General features: G+C 44.4%; 1 protein-coding gene and 2 pseudogenes across 1 annotated transcript; 1 reads left to right on the plus strand and 2 right to left on the minus strand.

Moving 5' to 3' along the window:
- Positions 1 to 383: 383 nt before the first annotated feature.
- zdhhc20b (zinc finger DHHC-type palmitoyltransferase 20b) lies at positions 384 to 8,422 on the minus strand. The gene is made up of 14 exons (XM_064949267.1): positions 8,296 to 8,422; positions 7,673 to 7,699; positions 7,279 to 7,373; positions 6,948 to 7,068; positions 6,750 to 6,819; positions 6,607 to 6,639; positions 6,374 to 6,494; positions 5,657 to 5,692; positions 5,304 to 5,436; positions 4,766 to 4,892; positions 4,162 to 4,251; positions 3,893 to 3,993; positions 3,741 to 3,788; positions 384 to 3,652 (listed from the first exon to the last, which is right to left on the minus strand). The coding sequence occupies exons 1-13, from the start codon at positions 8,411 to 8,413 to the stop codon at positions 3,745 to 3,747; spliced, it is 1,116 nt and encodes a 371-aa protein (XP_064805339.1). The 5' UTR covers positions 8,414 to 8,422; the 3' UTR covers positions 384 to 3,652; positions 3,741 to 3,744.
- A 1,329-nt stretch (positions 8,423 to 9,751) lies between these two features.
- Positions 9,752 to 14,905, plus strand: LOC135521657 (uncharacterized; annotated as a pseudogene).
- Positions 14,827 to 18,404, minus strand: part of LOC135522731 (E3 ubiquitin-protein ligase MARCHF6-like) — a 33,355-nt pseudogene continuing 29,777 nt past the window's right edge.

Consider the following 18,404-nt stretch of genomic DNA (forward strand, 5'->3'; position numbering starts at 1 on the left):
CTACGGCCAATTCCTTCAACCTCATGGCTTGGTTTTTGCTCTGACATGCACTGTCAACTGTGGGACCTTATTATGACAGGTGTGTGCCTTTCCAAATCATGTCCAATCAATTTAATTTACCACAGATGGACTAAAATCAAGTTGTAGAAACATCTCAAGGATGATCAATGGAAACAGGATGCACATGAGCTCAATGTTAAGTCTCACAGCAAAGGGTCTGATCAAGTTGACATTACTGTGTATTGAGTGTAAATTGATGAGGGGGAAAAAAATTGTTAATTCATTTTCGAACAAGGCTGTGAAGTAACAGAATGTGAAAAGGGTCTGAATACTTTCCAAATGCACTGTAAATTGTGACTTTCCAAAAGATAATGGAGTCAGCCTGCAGGTTTTAAAAAACATTTATTGTTATTTTTTTTCACGTTAATAGTTTATAGAGGCATGTACTTCATTCACAAAATAGGAACAGGAAAAATTAAAATGAGACAAGAAAAATAGATAGGCTGACACCTTTTTTTTTTTTTTTACATTATCAATATATATATATATATATATTACACACAGTACACTTTGTAAAACATGACATTGAAAAAAATTATAGGTCAAAGCTTGCAATAAGCAGAGTACAAATACATCTGCACTGTACATGCAGAAGACACATGGGTGTGGGTTAGTCAAATCAACCCCCCTAAAATATGACAAGAATGATCCGAATCTTCTTCCGTTTTGACAGGAGTCACTATTGTGGATTCAGGTATAATGGTGGGAACAGTTGATGGAGTCTTGTAGGGTCAAACTAAATGGATCTAGTTGTATAAATAATATGGCTGTTTTAACACCACAACCTCCCATCTATCCCCATAAACACATTTCCAGCTGAGCTCCATGCTGATGAGCATTAGCCGCATGTTATTTACACAGAATTTGATCAAAATCTAATGTAAAGGCCACGTATGTTTAATGAAGTGTATCCTCCCAGAATTAAAACAGAGCACTCCAATTAATGTCAAACAACGAGTTCTTAGTCTCTGGGTCAAGTAGTTCAGAGTGTAGCTGTAAGTAAATCTATTAGGTAGAAAAAATAGTGGCCATATGAAAAGAAACAGCATTTTAATTATGGGTTCTCGAACACAAAGTGTAGAACACAGGGATAACTATTCAGAGTTCCAGCAGAGTGAATTTATAAACCTTGTCCGGTAGCAACCTTACCTCAGTATAACCAAGGTCACCATTCTGAGTGAAATAATCCTGTCTCGGGTTCATTGGCTTATGAGGGAGGAGCTAAACAAACAATGACCATCGCCGGGGTCAGGTGTTCAAATTAGAATGAAAGAACAACTAGAGGTTCAAAAGGCCACACACTCAAAGGCCTCATTCCAAATTGGATCCCTTGCCACTCAACCAAGAGCACTTGTCGAGATGCAAAGGACTGGATAGGTATAAGCAATATGGTGGTAGCTTTTCACCATATTGCTTATACCTATCCAATCGTTCCAGAATTACACAAGAACCTAGAGGTAGGGGTTCCATAACTGTATGAAATATCATCATTATCCCTCCTTATTACATTCAGAACTTAAACAACAATACGCAATGACACACACCTCTATGCCTACAACTAACTTACCCCACACCTCTGGTCTGTAAACTTGTACATTGCTATGGCCAGGAGTAATCTACGGGAAATGTCCTATATCACTACCTTTATAACGGTTGTCTTCATTTTTGACTTCAACTGAGGATAAATTGTAAAGTTTTGAAACGCTTTTCCATTTATCTAAAACCAGTTGAGGAAAATATGCCTGCCCCCCCCCCCCGCAGATTATGTCCACCCGTCACTGACACCTTCCAATCACAGCTGTTTTGACACATGGACACACTACACCACCACCTCACAGTTCACGCAAACTGAGCCCCGAACACTTTCACATCACAGGGAATCTTACTGCATATAATACATACTGGTCCACTTTAGACCTAAACTGTGAGGCACCTCGTTTTGGAGGAACAACAAGTACTGTACAACAGAAGGTCGCTAGACAGCTGAGAGGTGTCACCACCTGCTGGCCAGCATCAGTACCGCAGGGTGGCCAAGCCTCAACAGGTAGGCACTGGGCACATATGGGTAAACCTTAAAAACATTAAGTCACAACGATAAGCAGTTTAATTTGGTTTCCATGACACAGGCCAATGACGTGAGAGCAGAGATGTATCAAGCATAGAACTAGAATGACTAGAATACTAAAATGGACATTCCCATTCAATGGTCTATGATTCTAATTCTATGGCATCTGGTGTTGTAAACACTCCCAGTTCAGAGGTCAGAGCAGCTGATTGGTCAGCCCTTTATTTGGCAATGAATGGTGACCTCGGGCTGATCTCAAATCACAGCCTATTCCCCATATAACAAACAAGTTTAACCACAAACCCTACATAGCTCTGGTCAAAAATACACTATATGGAGAAATAGGGTGTAATTTCAGACACAGCCTTCGTAAAAAGTGATGTTCAAGGTTGTAGTCTCTGATGCGTTAAAAATAATCATTGATCAACGTGTAATAACTTGACCATGAGCTAGAACTGGTTGAGGAGCTTGAGGCTATACTGTATTCTCTCACATAAGACTTCCTTCAGCAGCTTGGGAATGAATGTAAACCAAACTATCAATCCATCCATCAACTAACATCAGAAGCTGATCCTTCTAGGCTGTTAGTTACAGCGAGCACCTGCCTGCACGCACACACACACACTCTCTCTCTGTCCTAACAAATCTGCCTACATACACACTCATGCACACTCCCTCTCTTCACAAATATGACTACACACACACCCACTCAAGGACACACCTTTCTTAATCTGTTTTTGGACATGAAGAATGCAGAACATGATGGATAATAAAACGTCATCTTGAGAGTGCAAATGCGCCATGTTGTGTGATGACATGATCAAAACCCGGTTGGAGACCCCCCATTTCACTTTAAAATTGGTTTAGTCCAGCATCCCCTCCAATGGGTCTTCTTTGTATAGTCCAGGTTGTCTTTTAGGCACCCTTTGTAACGTCTATCGATAGTACAAACCAAACACCCCTAAATTATTTGTGAACAAAATTAGGTTTCTTGGTGATATCTTCCAGCTTCATAACATCCATTTTATAAACGTTGGGTGAAAAATCTGTACAAAATTATTATGTCCCAGTACCTCCCAGCTCAGATTTAGTCTTCTCCCAGTCCAGGTCCTTCCTCAGCCCTGGTCCATTTAATAACCAGTCTGTCAGCTTTTGGCACAGGCATTCTCCACTCTGAAGTGTGAAGACTGATTACTATTCCTGCCATCATCAAGTGGTGCTGAGATCCATTAACAGTCCTGGGTGGACAATCGGGTCACAGTCAACTAAAATAAAAATATGCTTACAGTAGGCTGTGCGTTGTTCTTCTGTGCAACTGCATAAATAGTTGTGTGTGTAACTTTCTGATGATTAAAAGACAAGGCTATATCTATGGTGATGCGTGAAAGGAGTCTGTTTCCATGGTTATGCTGAGTGTGACATTTTCGGAACTACAGGGACGCGTTGGGAGACTGTTTCCATGGTGGCAAAAAAAAGAAAAAATGGTGGTATACTTAAGGCATCATATTAGATGGCTGGTTTCTTCTCCTGAGAAGAGACAGAGATACATTTAGTTGATTAAATCTAGCCTCATAGTAGACAGATGTAGTCAGGGGTAGAACTCGTGTTGGCTCACCTTGTTATGACTCCCTCTCCATGATGATTGTGATGGTCTCACTCCCAGCTGTAACACAGAGGTCAGATGTCTTTATGACCAAAACTATCCATTAGCTACCATCAATACCATTCAGAGCAGAACCTACAGATCAATTGTGAGCAGATACCTACTGTCATTCTCCAGGTGTTCTGTGACGTTGTTGGCATGCTGCTCGTTGCCAAGGAGATGGTTCTGAGACTCGCTGAGAGGACTGGCCGGGACGTCTTCAATACTGGGAAGAAAATAATCTATTTAAAAACATCTGATTGATAACTCATTACTGAACATGTTTAGATCATATTTGATGATATGTCAAATAGAAGTTCTCAGGTTTCAGCTTAATCTTAAATCTGACAGCCGTTTGTTGGTATTGATTGACCTATTGATCATATTTTATTACCTTTTATTGGCCTCTGGCTGCAAGCTGACTGTGGGCTGTTCTGGGTCAATGTTGACAAGCCGTGATGGGAACGTCAGTCCATCACCCTGACTGTATCACATCACATGACTCAGTATCACACCACACCGTATCACACCACACCGTATCACACCACACAATCACACCACACCATATCACACCACACCATATCACACCACACCATATCACACCACACAATATCACACAACACAATACCACGCCACACAATACCACGCCACACAATACCACGCCACACAATATCACACCACACCGTATCACACCACACCGTATCACACCACATCACACCACACCGTATCACACCACACCGTATCACACCACACCGTATCACACCACACCGTATCACACCACACCGTATCACACCACACAATACCACGTCACACCGTATCACGTCACACCGTATCACGCCACACCGTATCACGCCACACCGTATCACGCCACACCGTATCACGCCACACCGTATCACGCCACACCGTATCACGCCACACCGTGAGAGAGGAGAAAGAAGATAAGAGAAACTCTGGGTTAGAGACTGGAACTCTGGGTTAGAAACATCCCTCACACTAACCTGGTGAAGATGGGTAGCAGCCAGAACTTCCTCTCGTCTCCAAACACCTGGGCGATGTTCTTCCCAAAGCCCAGAGAGAAACCGTTCTTATCAGAACCTGTTCTGAACACTGGAGCCCTGAATGCCTCTGAGGGAGAGAGGGAGGGGGGGTGTAGAGAGAGGTAGAGGGGGATAGATGGGGAGTGAGAGAAAGAGAGAGGGGGTAGAGGGTGAGGGAGTGAGTGTCTGAGGAGCGAATGAGTGTGTGTGTGTGTGTGGTGTTGAGGGACTGTGCATGAGTTATTTATATTTTAACCTCTAAGCAAGTAAAGTTAAGAACAAATGACAAATGATGATTTACGACGGCCTACCCCAGCCAAACAGGGACGACGCAAGACCAATTGTGTGCCGCCCTATGGGACTTCCAATCACGTGATACAGCCTGGAATCGAACCAGGGTCTGTAGTGACGCCTCTAGCATTGAGATGCAGTGCCTTAGACCGCTGCGCCACTTGGGAGCCCTTAACAAAAAGAGTGCGTGTGGGACTGTGTGTGGTACCTATGGTGGACCGGTTCTTCCCTACGAGCCACAGGTGGTAGCTGAAGAGGGAGAGAATGCTGATGCAGAACATGGCCGCCACAAAAAAGAGAAACAAGACATGGAATTTGGCGTGAGTGTCTGGCAGCTCATTCTGGGGAGGAGAGGAGGAGAAGAGAAAAAGAGAGAGAGGGAGAGTCAATGTCAAAAACCACATGGAAGGAGGGGTGGGGGTGAGAGGGAGAGAGGCGGGGCGCCTTGATAACCATGTCAACACAACAAAACACAGCAAACACACAACGCCATCACACAACATCCACAGGTGCACTTCATGCCCTGCAACAGCTACACTAAGGCTCTGGAGGCTGGGTTACCTTGGGGCAGTTCTCTGCCGATTTCCTCCGGCAAAGCTTTAGTACAAACAGAGACAAGACTGTTAGACACCAGGAGAGGTCAGACGGAGGGAGAGAAAGGTAGAGATTGAGGGGGAGGTGGTGAAGTGTTGGAAAATGGTTCAGGGATCATATAGGAGTCACCTGGAGTGAAATTAAACAAGGTGGAAGAAAGAGAGAAGGTGTATTAAAAGAGGACGGAGGAGCAGGCAGAGTCAGGGCTGGTGAGATGGCATGGACAGGAGGACATGGTAGAAATTAACAGAGAGAGAGGAGTGGGGTAGACAGAACAATAATAATGTATGTGAGGAAAAGAGGGGGGTCAGAGGGAAAGCAAAATGTGAAAAGCTGGGAGGGAGGCCAAGAACTAAGAGAACAAGGAGCTGAGGGGGGGGGGAACAAAAGAAAGAAAGAGAAAGAGGGAGCTGCATAACAGTGAAGCAGTACAGCTGTGAGGCCACAGTGTTAAGCAGCAGGATGTGGGACAATCCAAGTGGTTACAACAAACACAAATAGTAGCATTTAACACACACACACACACACTGTAGCATTTCATACACTATCTTATATGTGGGGAAAAGCACGCACACACACCCACATCTGCAGCATTGAATGTATGGGTGGGTGGGGAATAACAAGACTAAAGCAGTGGATGCCAGAACAGATGCAGGCTGCAGTGAATGTGAGACCATTACTCACTGTCCAGAACTTGATGAAATACTGCAGTACGGTGGCTGCAATGAACAAACAGTACACCAGAGAGTAGCACAGGAACAGAATAAAGAATTTGTAATTGGAGAATCCCACACAGTTGTTCACCCTGAGCGAGAGAGAGAGAGGAGAGACAAAAAGTAAGTTGAGTTATGATCATGCTTCCTCTGAACATTAGAATACTTTGATCTACTGTGGACGTGAGGAAACAGACAACATACCAGGGGCAGTGATGGTCCATCTTCAGCACACACCTAATACATGGAAGAAGAGAAAGAAGAATTAAAAAACCCATTCGGAATCAGGCCATTCAACAGGAAAAGCAAGACTGGAAGAGAGAGGAGACAGGAAATAGCAGACTCACATGTCGCAGGCAGAACAGTGGTGGCAGCGGTCTGGTTTAATCACCTGACACCGGTCACAGTAGCGGATCGCTGTACACAACACATTAATCCAACTGATAAGCTACACACTCAACGGGCCAGGGCTGGATCAATCAACTGGGAGAGAGACAGACAGACACACACACAAACATAGATAGACAAGACAGATAGAGACAGACCTCCAGCCCCGGTGCGTGTGTAGAGGGGCAGGTTAGCGGCAGCCCTCCACAGGATTTCCTGCTGCGACTCTGGTCTCTCCTCCTTCACATACTGCTCCTTCTCTGCCTTAGGCAAGCAGAACTAACAGAAGAGAAAGATGTCAGAGAGAGAGAGAGGGGAGAGAAACAAAACAGACACAGGAAAAAAACTTCAATTATGGTTAGTCCCTTAGCAACATTGTCCATCCACCTGTGTTATTGGAATAAATCTACTCATAGACATCTATCCAGTGAAGCTGTGAGCTACAGCCTTGTGGATGTTTCAGGGCAGGTATCTAAAAAGGCAGAGTACCTCTTTGGAGGGGTTGGCTGGTCTGGTGAAGATGGTCTTCCAGTAGGACCACACAAACATGACGAAGGACAGATGGAAGAACACCATGTAGATGACTGTAAGAGACACAGACAGAGTCAGAGACACATTCTCACCTGGCTTCAACATAGCAGATATTCATATTTTCACTATCTGCACATGCATAGGTCAAGTGTAAGTGTGCAATTTAGTAGTGTCTACAGTGTGTATGTGTGTTTACGTGTGTCCAAATTGAGCCCAGTCCAGCCAGAGTAAATAAAAACTAACTTCAGCCATGGCCCTTGAGCAACAATCCCAATGAGCGGGCAAATGGGCCCATGTCAGTAAAAGCCAATCAACCAGTAGAAATCAATCCCATCCAATAGCCACTACTTACTCTTTTCTGCTATGCTGGGGATGGTGACTGCAGGGGGGAAGGAGATAAAATAATGTTACGTTTGCATCTGGTGTATGTTGTGGGTGTCAGACATACTGTATGCAGCTAGCAACAACAAGACACATTCCTGTGGACATTCAACATTATTTTTCTGGCATTCCTGGCAGCTTTCACCTGTCCAGTTCTTGGACATCAATGCAGAGGAAAGCCACGCCCACTTGAAACAAATAATAAGCATTCTTTATCTTTGCTTCTTCGTCTTTTACTTTAGGTACATTGTTGCAGGTAGAAAATAATGTGAACAGTTCTCTACATCTGGCAAGATGTCGACAGAATAACAGATAACTGAGGTTGGTAGGCTATCGTTGTACCAATGTATGATAGCTTTTAATGAAGTGCTAAAATTGAACAGTTTAATTCGCTAGCTAGCTAACGGGTAGCTACAGAAACAGATTATTTGGCTAGCTATAGCACTACATTGGCAGGACTAGCTAACTAGCCAAGCCTTTGTTATCTAGCAGCAGCCGCTCCATTCACTTCCTGTGGCCAGCTAACGTTAGCTAGCACAAATATCAACCATAACACAACGACACTCGCAGTGAAAAGCATTTTTTTATACTTACAAATGCAGAGCTCTACGACGTACGCATAGTAAGACCAACATACGACTAGGGCGATAAAAATCACAGGTATCCAAGCTAAGCCCCGTTGACAGCATCTCAATACGTGGGTGGGCGCCATCTTTACTCTTCCACCAAACCGAAGGGAGTGTTTGCGTGACGTCACGTATCAAACTCCCATTTGCAATTCCCTTCGTCTCCCGGTAGAGTGCGCAAGTGTCCCACACTTGCAACTGCAGTCCAAACAGAAAAACTGGCCTGGACAGCCAACTAGTTGTTTTCCCGCCACTAAAGTGGGGCTGTAGTGGAGCAGGTTGAGAGCTTCAAGTTCCTTGGTGTCCACATCAAAAACAAGCTATCGTGGTCCAAACACACTAAGACAGTCATGAAGAGGGCACGTCAAAGCCTATTCCCCCTCAGGAGACTGAAAAGATTTGGCATGGGTCCCCAGACCCTCAAAAAGTTATACAGCTGCACCATCGAGAGCATCCTGACTAGTTGCATCACTGCCTGGTATGGCAACTGCTCGGCCTCCGACCTCAAGGCACTACAGAGGGTAGTGCGTATGGCCCAGTTCCTCACTGGGGCTAAGTTTCCTGCCATCCAGGACCTCTATACCAGGCAGTGTCAGAGGAAGGTCCTAAAAATTGTCAAGGACTCAAGCCACCACAGCCATAGACTGTTCTCTCTGCTACAGCACGGCAAGTGATACCGGAGTGCCAAGTCTAGGTCCAAAAGGCTTCTTAACAGCTTCTACCCCAAGCGATAAGAATCCTGAACACACTAATCAAATTGCTACCCAGACTTTTTGTATTGTTCACCCTCCCCCTCACACTCTCTTACGATGCTGCTACTCTCTGTTAACTATTTATGCAGAGTCACTTTAACTCTATCTACATGTACATATTACCTCAATTACCTTGACTAACCGGTGCCCCCACACATTTACTCTGTACCGGTACTCCTGTATATAGCCTCGCTATTGTTATTTTACTGCTGCTCTTTAATTATTTGTTACTTTTAGTTTTTACTCAACACTTATTTTTTCTAAAAACTGCATTGTTGGTTAAGGGCTTGTAAGTAAGCATTTCACTGTAAGGTCTACTACACCTGTTGTATTCAGCACATGTGACAAATAACAATTGATTTGATTTCAAAGGGCGACAAATGTTTATTTTATTGTAGGCTATATCATTCGATTAAATAGCTTCTTATGGTAGTTGTATCGATATCTCAGTGACTACAGAAGTGTGTGTGTGCCTGTATGTGTGTTTTACAGGCAAGAACATTACTGAACCTGCCATGAGTACCACCTTTTCTTTTCAGATTCACTCACTGTAATACACTTTGGATTACAGTTAAATTATATGACAATATCCCTTTTATTGCAAAAAGTAAACACTTTCTCCATGTAGCCTACCTACAGTTGAAGTTGGACGTTTACATACACCTTAGCCAAATGGGACTGAACCTCTCCCTCTACAACTGGATCCTGGACTTCCTAATGGGCCAGTCCCAGGTGGTAAGGGTAGGCAACAACACCTCTGGCTCGCTGAACCTCAACACACGGGCCCCTCAGGGGTGTGTGCTTAGCCCCCTCCTGTACTCCCTGTTCATCCACGACTGCATGGCCATGCACAACTCCAACACCATCATCAAGTTTGCTGACAACACAACGATGGTAGGCCTGTTTACAGACGGCAATGAGACAGCCTATATGGAAGTGGTCAGAGACTTAGCAATGGGGTGCCAGTACAACAACCTCACCGTCAAATCAGTAAGACCAAGGAGCTGATCGTGAGCTATAGGAGAAAGAGGGGAGAGCACGCCCCCATCCACATCGACAGGGCTGTAGTGGAGCGGGTCGAGAGCTTCAAGTTCCTTGGAATCCACATCACTTAGGTGTCATGACTGGCCTATGAGGATCAGGTTACAGTGGATCCGCTCTACAGAGATATCTCTCCTGCAGAGGGGAGAGAGTTGAAGGTGGCGTTTTTATGGTGCCTAGTTTGGGTGTCTGGAATGTCTTTGTCTGGAATGTCTTTGAAGAGTTTACAACCCTGAAGTAAAACATCAAATAAATGGACTCTGGGACAATATATTTCATATCTGAATGGGTGGGAATAATGATGGATGGAATATGAAAATTAATGCTTATTTTACAATGTTATTAAAAGTTAAATGAAGACTTTATAACGAAAACATTGTAACTTGATGAGTTTTCATAATGTGTATATGAGGTTTAGAAAATATTCAGATTAAAGAGAATGTTTTTGTGACGGTTTTTGTGGTGCTCAGTGGTCGTCGTCACCGGCCTACTCGCAGCCACCGATCCCTTTTTCTTTTCGGTTAGTTTTGTCTCATTAGTTACACCTGTTCCTATTTTGTGTGTGCTTTATTTGCTTTTCTATTTAGCGTGTGGAACCCGCCCCTTTATTGTGCGGGATTATTTCGATCTTCACGTTTGTGTCGTTGGTGCTTTGGACCGTGTTACCCGTTGTTTTGGGTTGGTCAGTAGGTTGCGCTGTGCGTGTTTGGGCATTTACTTTTGGTGCCACATTAAAGTGCATCTTTCCCCTGGACCTCTTTGCGCCTGATTCCTATCTACACACCTAGTCAGCCGTAACACGTCTACCATGAAGGGGGGCTGAATGAGAGGGGAATGAGTCAGAGGTCTGCCAGCAGTCACGCACTGGTCACGCGCATTTCACATGAGAGGTAGCTCCCGTTCCTGTGCTTTTCTGAAGACAAAGGAATTCTCTGGTTGGAATATTATTGAAGATTTACGTTAACAATCAATGCTACGGTTGAGTAGCTGTCTTAAGTACTGTATCTAAGACGGTGAATTCAAGCAGGACCACACGGTTATTCTCTTCAAGTCATCATTTGTGTACACTGCCCTCATTCCACTGGCATCATCTACACGGCTGATTAGCAGTCCGGAGAAGACCACTCTTACAGAACGAGTGCAAGGAAACAGACAACTAAAGAGAAAGGACATTGTGACATCTTGTGGACAATCAGAGACTTACACCTGAGGACGAAAGAGCAGGCCATCCGAAGATATCCAGCAGAGACCTTCTACACCTATAAATACATGCATTACACTTCTTACCCATAAAAGCGGCAGTTCGGGGCAAGGTACTAGGGCTAAACTAAGCATAGTTTACAAATGTATACAAGTGTTGCTTTTCTCTCTTGCTTTCTCTCTCTTTATTTAAATCTCCTTGTGTAACACGTCATATTGTGTTGGTCCGCTAAGGACCTGTTGTCATTGTATTAAGTTCTAATCAATAACCTAGACTGTGTATCTTATGTTATCATTTAGCTTGTGAGTAAATAAATAATCAACTCAATTTGTGTGGTACGGAATGATTAGTGAGACCCGGGTTTGTGCAGATTTAAAGGATTATGCGATGTTCAGAATGACACTGATATGAGGAAATGATTGACTGCTATGGTATCGAGATTCTGATATATTTTTGAGTTCATTTGGGAAACGGTAACTCATTAAACAAACTTTTCCTGTGGTGCCTAAAGTTACTAATGAGTTAGTTGTTACGTGATTAATTTAGTCATGTAATAATTAAACAGTTCATTATTTGATAAATAGCATGTCATAACAATGGTAGTCATGTCACGACAAAGCACTTAACATGGTCCACACACACCCGCACAGTCGTGAAAAAGGCACGGCAGCACCTCTTCCCCCTCAGGAGGCAGAAAAGATTTGGCATGGGCCCTCGGATCCTCAAAGTTCGAAAGCTGCATTTTCAAGAGCATCTTGACTGTCTGCACCACCACTTGGTATGGCAAATTCACCGCCCTTGACAGCCAGTACATTACTGGGGCCGAGCTCCCTGCCATCCAGGACCTCTTTATCAGGCGGTTTCATAGGAAGGCCTGAAATTGCCAAAGAATCCCGGCACCCAAACCATAGACTGTTCACTCTTCTACCATTTAACAAACGGTACCGGAGCATCGGCTCTCGGACCAACAGACTCCGAGACAGTTTCTACCCCCAAGCCATAAGACTGCTAAATAGCCAGACAGTCTGGGTACCATTCATTGACTAATTAACTATCTACCCTGACCCTGCGCGCGCACACACACTATACCAACACCCCCACATTAGTAGTTATTGTAGGGTTGCTTATGTCAAACAATCTTTTGCACCTCGTTGATTTATGAGGGGGGGCGGACTTTATTTATTCTATTTATTTGTTATTTTACCAGGAAAATTGACTGAGAACACATTCTCATTTGCAGCAATGACCTGGGGAATAGTTACAGGGAGAGTGGGATGAATGAGCCAATTGTAAACTGGGGATTATTTGGTGATCGTGATGGTTTGAGGGACAGATTGGGAATTTAGCCAGGACACCGGGGTTAACACTCCTACGATAAGTGCCATGGGATCTTTAATGACCTCAAAGTCAAGACATCCGTTTAACGTCCCATCTGAAAGACAGCACCCTACACAGGGCAGTGTCCCCTGGGGTATTGGAATATTTTTTTTAGACCAGAGGAAAGAGTGCCTCCCACTGGCCCTCCAACACCACTTCCAGCAGCATCTGGTCTCCCATGCAGGGACTGACCAGGACCAACCCTGCTGAGTTTCAGAAGCAAGCCTGCAGTGGTATGCAGGGTGGTATGCTGCTGGCATAAATTCAAACGAGGACGTGAAAACCACACCCATGTGACTTCACACCAGGGTGTAAATATCACACCCACCGTTCTGAGTGAAAATTGTCAAAGACTCCAGCCACCCCAGTCATGGACTGTTCTCCCTTCTACTACACGGCAAGCGGTACCGGAGCGCCACGTCTAGGTCCAAGAGGCTTCTGAACAGCTTCTACCCCCAAGCCATAAGACTCCTGAACCTCTAGTCAAATGGCTGCCCAGACTATTCGCATTGCCCCCCCCCCTCTCTCCACACCATTCTCTGTTGTCATCTATGCATAGGCACTTTAATTAACTCTACCTACATGTACATACTACCTCAACTAACCTGTGCCCCCGCACATTGACTCTTACCGGCACCCCCCTGTATACATTGTTATTTTTACTGCTGTTCTTTAATTACTTGTTATCTCTTATTCTTATCCATATTTTTTAAAACTGCACTGTTGGTTTGGGGCTTGTAAGTAAGCATTTCACTGCAAGGTCTACCTACACCTGTTGTATTCGGCCCATGTGACTAATACAATTTTATTTTATTTGAGTGGCCGGGTCTTCACACTATGCTTTGATACAGTATGCATGTACTTACCAGTTCAAACCATGGCTGTCCAAGACTCACAGTTGGAGACACCTAAGGCTTGTTGCTCCTGGGTCTATACGGGAGCAGCGATAGGACAAGACTGTAACTACCAATTGGATATCATGAAAAAGGGATAAAAAATGCTGAATATGAATACTATATGGCACTGTTGGAACGTAGTGAACTAAATATATTTCAACTCGTAAGTGAACTACATTTTGCAGTAGCTTGGTGATAGTTGAACTAAATTCAAACGTGTAGTGTTTTCAGTAGTTCATGACTTGTTTGCCATGTAGCTTACTACTGGAGCTACAAACAACTTTTTTTGGCTAAATTTAAATATGGGTGAAGTAGGCAAGAATTCATTTTCTTTTTCAGGCATCCGACCTGCCAAATTCTCACTTGAAACATCGCTTTGTGTTAAATAGGATAAATTAAGAATTCTGTTAACCTCTGACTACAGTGATCTGTTCTTGCAATTAGTATTGTATGACATTTGGGATTATATTATAATTTTCCACAAAAAAAGTTGAGTCAACACTTTTTTTACAAGTAGCTTTAGTTAAGTAAACTGTTTATTCACCTTTAGCATAGATTCACTTAAAGGCAAATTGGTTATTTATTGGTCCTTGGTTTACTTACACCTGTTGTATCAACTATACGTAACAAATAGGTCTAAACTTTGATTAGAGTGTGGGAATGTGTGTCTGCTCTCTAGCGTTGACACAGCTGTCACCTGATGATGGTCCCATTGAAGAACCTCACCATCCATAGCGGCGGGCGCATGTGACCCGAACTCCCACACCTCTATAAGATCTTTAACCACCGCCGCCCAGGGTTCTGCTTTGAGAATAACGGCTCGTCAGAAATGGGATTCGATGTCACCATCCTAGCGGGAGATGAGAAACGCCATCACATGGCAATAAGGCAGAACCCCAGAGTATACAGGATCAGACAGGAGGTAGAGATAGCCATTCTGGAGTGGCCAGATGAAAAGAGAAACTGGGCTCTGGACGGAACTATACAAGTTCAGAGAAATGTGTCTACCATCAGAGCTCCCCAAGCTCCATCTTCTGTAAGTCTCTCTGCTACATCCTGAAGCCCAACAGGAGGCTCACCTACATGGGCCAGACTCATCACCACCCAGTTCCCCTCAGAAGAAGGACAGAACGTAACTAAAACCACCAGATACCAGATGACATACTAAAGGAGAAGTTTGGAAATGTGCTGTAATCTCCACTTATCCCAAAAGAAGAAGCTATCACACCACCTCCATTATGTAAAAACTTTTTAATGTACAATTTTATGACAATCAACAGGACACAAACAGGAGGCAAATTGTCAGTTTGATTTCATAAATACACTAAGATGCACAATGGTCACTGCATTAATTCAAGTCTTTTACATTTCAGACGACCGAGTGCGTCCAAGGTATTTACACATGTACATTTCTCAGGTTGCACTGAACCAAAGCAAGGCATGAACACCACAGAGAAGGAGATGGAGGACACGACTACTCTGGGATAGGGTTAGGGGGCGGGACAGAGCTGGCTCCCCTCGCCTTGCGTTCATAGTTGACAAGCCGCTGGCCAACCAGGTACCTGCAGGAAAGGCAGAGAGGGAACAGGGGAGAAAAGAGTCATGTCAATCACAATACTAGAGCACTTACAAAGTTGGTGTGTCAGCAGCTGATCAAGACCTTGAATAGTTCAATCGGGTGTGGTAGTGCTTGGCCGAAACAAAACCCCACATACGCTGAAGCTCCCCAGGACCAGGGTTGTACTAACACTGAATGAACAGGCCAGATATGGAGATAAGGGTGGGTGGTTACTTGTCGTTCTTGATGTGTTCGTAAAGGCGTTTGAACTGTCGTATCTGGAAGGAGAGGATGCCGATGATGGACACCACCATCAGGAGGAACGGGTAGATCCTCCTCTGTATCAGAATCTGCATCTCTGGAGTCACACCTGATACACCAGGAGGGGTCCAGTGTTATTAGCACGCACGAACGCACGCACGCACACGCACACACACGCAAACACGACTGACCTACGGTAGGTACGACCCCGGCTGCTATGACGTAGGGGACACACAGGGACAGCAGCAGCACTGAGATGACAGGGGCAGCCAGCTTACGGATAATGAAATGGAGGTCGATGTTCCTGATGCCGTTAGCATACACCTGACAGGAGGAGAGGTGGCAACGTTACCCCTCACTGGTCACTTTACACAGTATCAAAAGGTTAAAGGCTATATTGATCATGTAGAGGGAGTGGACATGTCTCATTGGTTTCCACAGGTTCAATTACAGTCACAATGTAAGCTGGGTAAACAGTGTGAGATTGAGAATTCTAATTCTATTTGGTTAAGGCAGTGTTGTCTTTTTTAGGAACTCAGTCTGGCTTTCAGATTACTCTTAAATTGTAAATGGTAGAATGTCATTTTTAAATTGGGTTGTGCATCAGTTTTCCTCATCAGTCAACCTTAGAGCTATTTACAACTTGTCAGAAATGCCCAGATCAACGAGATCATGTCAGCTAATGGTTTTTAGCCCATAGATTTTGTTCTAATGTTTGAGTCACTCAAATATCATATGAATAGACATTAGACATGTCAAAATGTATATAACTGGAAGAAAATTAGCTTTAAAAACAGCAAAATGTTCTCTGCACCCCATGACAAACTGTTTAGAATTGCAGAAAATAAGCTTTTTCTCTCTGCCAACAAGAGCGGTGTGAACAGTTGAGTCATGAACAGTGCTTGTGCCCATAGAAATAGATGTGGCACGGGATGTTCCCCAATGCTGGAAGGAACGCCAGGGTTAAGGAATAATGATGTGGTGTAAGGTAACACACCTGTTCTATGACAGACTTCAGCCACCACTGGGGACCCATGAGGGTGATGGCAGCGATGATTTTGGCATGGAGCACCCCCAGAGCCCAGTCCTACACACACACACACAAGGTACAATGAGTTTTACGGTTTAAAATACAATGATCACTACTATTACATTCTAGCTCTCTAACACACTCAGTACCTGCCAGGGGTAGAAGAGAGGTGTCTGGTCCAGAGGAACGCGTAGCGGAGCAACGATGACCAGCTCAAACAGCAGGCCCAGAAGTAGAGGAATAACACCTGCCACCAGCAATGCTACTACCAGGGTCTTCAGAATCTACACAAACCCACACACAAAATTAAAGGCACGAGATGATCGGATGTTGAAATATTACATAAAGTATCTTAGCATGGACATCTCGGCCTTGGACACACAGCCACATAAAGGTATCCATCCAGCCACCTTCATAACGAGCACAGCCTACCATATCTTTGTCCACATACAGTTTCAGCAGAGAGTAGGTCTTACCATGAGAGTCCACTCCTGGACTTTGACCATGATGATGGTGCGTCCCTGGGGCATCCAGGCCAACAGAACGGTGGCACCGCGGATGGACAGCCAGCACACGTACAGACCACACGCTGCTGTATACAGCTCATGGATCTTAGAGCTACCCGTCCAGAACGACATCAGCCAACGGCCCGCAAAAACTACAGTACACAGATAGGCTTCAGATACTTATGAAATAGATATACAGTGCATTTGGAAATTATTCAGACCCCTTGACTTTTCACATTTTGTTACATTACAGCCCTATTCTAAAATGGTATAAATGTTTTTTTTCCCCCTCATCAATCTACACACAATACTCAGTACTTTGTTGAAGTACCTTTGGCAGTGATTACAGCCTCGAGTCTTCTTGGGTATGATGCTACAAGCTTGGTACACCTGTATTTGAGGAGTTTCTCCCATTCTTCTCTGCAGATCCTCTCAAGCTGTCAGGTTGGATGGGGAATGTCGCTGCACAGCTATTTTCAGGTCTCTCCAGAGATGTTCCATCGGGTTCAAGTCCGGGCTCTGGCTGAGCCAATCAAGGACATTCAGAGACTTGTCCCAAAGCCACTCCTGCGTTGTCTTGGCTGTGTGCTTAGGGTCGTTGTCCTGTTGGAAAGTGAACCTTCGCCCCAGTGAGGTCCTGAGCACTCTGGAGCAGGTTTTCATCAAGGATCTCTCTGTACTTTGCTCCGTTCATCTTTGTCTTGATCTAGTCTTCCAGTCTCCGCCGCTGAAAAACACCTCCACAGCACGAAGCTGCCACCACCATGCTTCACCGTAGGGATGGTGCCAGGTTTCCTCCAGAGGTGACATTTCAAGAACAGCTTTTTTCCATCTACATAACATTGCAAAAATCAGAAACTTTCTTTCCAAAAATGATGCAGAAAAATTAATCCATGCTTTTGTCACTTCTAGGTTAGACTACTGCAATGCTCTACTTTCCGGCTACCCGGATAAAGCACTAAATAAACTTCAGTTAGTGCTAAATACGGCTGCTAGAATCCTGACTAGAACCAAAAAAATTGATCATATTACTCCAGTGCTAGCCTCCCTACACTGGCTTCCTGTCAAAGCAAGGGCTGATTTCAAGGTTTTACTGCTAACCTACAAAGCATTACATGGGCTTGCTCCTACCCATCTCTCTGATTTGGTCCTGCCGTACATACCTACACGTACGCTACGGTCACAAGACGCAGGCCTCCTAATTGTCCCTAGAATTTCTAAGCAAACAGCTGGAGGCAGGGCTTTCTCCTACAGAGCTCCATTTTTATGGAACGGTCTGCCTACCCATGTCAGAGACGCAAACTCGGTCTCAACCTTTAAGTCTTTACTGAAGACTCATCTATTCAGTGGGTCATATGATTGAGTGTAGTCTGGCCCAGGAGTGGGAAGGTGAACGGAAAGGCCCTTGAGCAACGAACCGCCCTTGCTGTCTCTGCCTGGCCGGTTCCCGTCTTT

This window comes from Oncorhynchus masou, chromosome 30 (genome assembly GCF_036934945.1).
Source record: "Oncorhynchus masou masou isolate Uvic2021 chromosome 30, UVic_Omas_1.1, whole genome shotgun sequence".
Taxonomy (NCBI): Eukaryota; Metazoa; Chordata; class Actinopteri; order Salmoniformes; family Salmonidae; genus Oncorhynchus; species Oncorhynchus masou.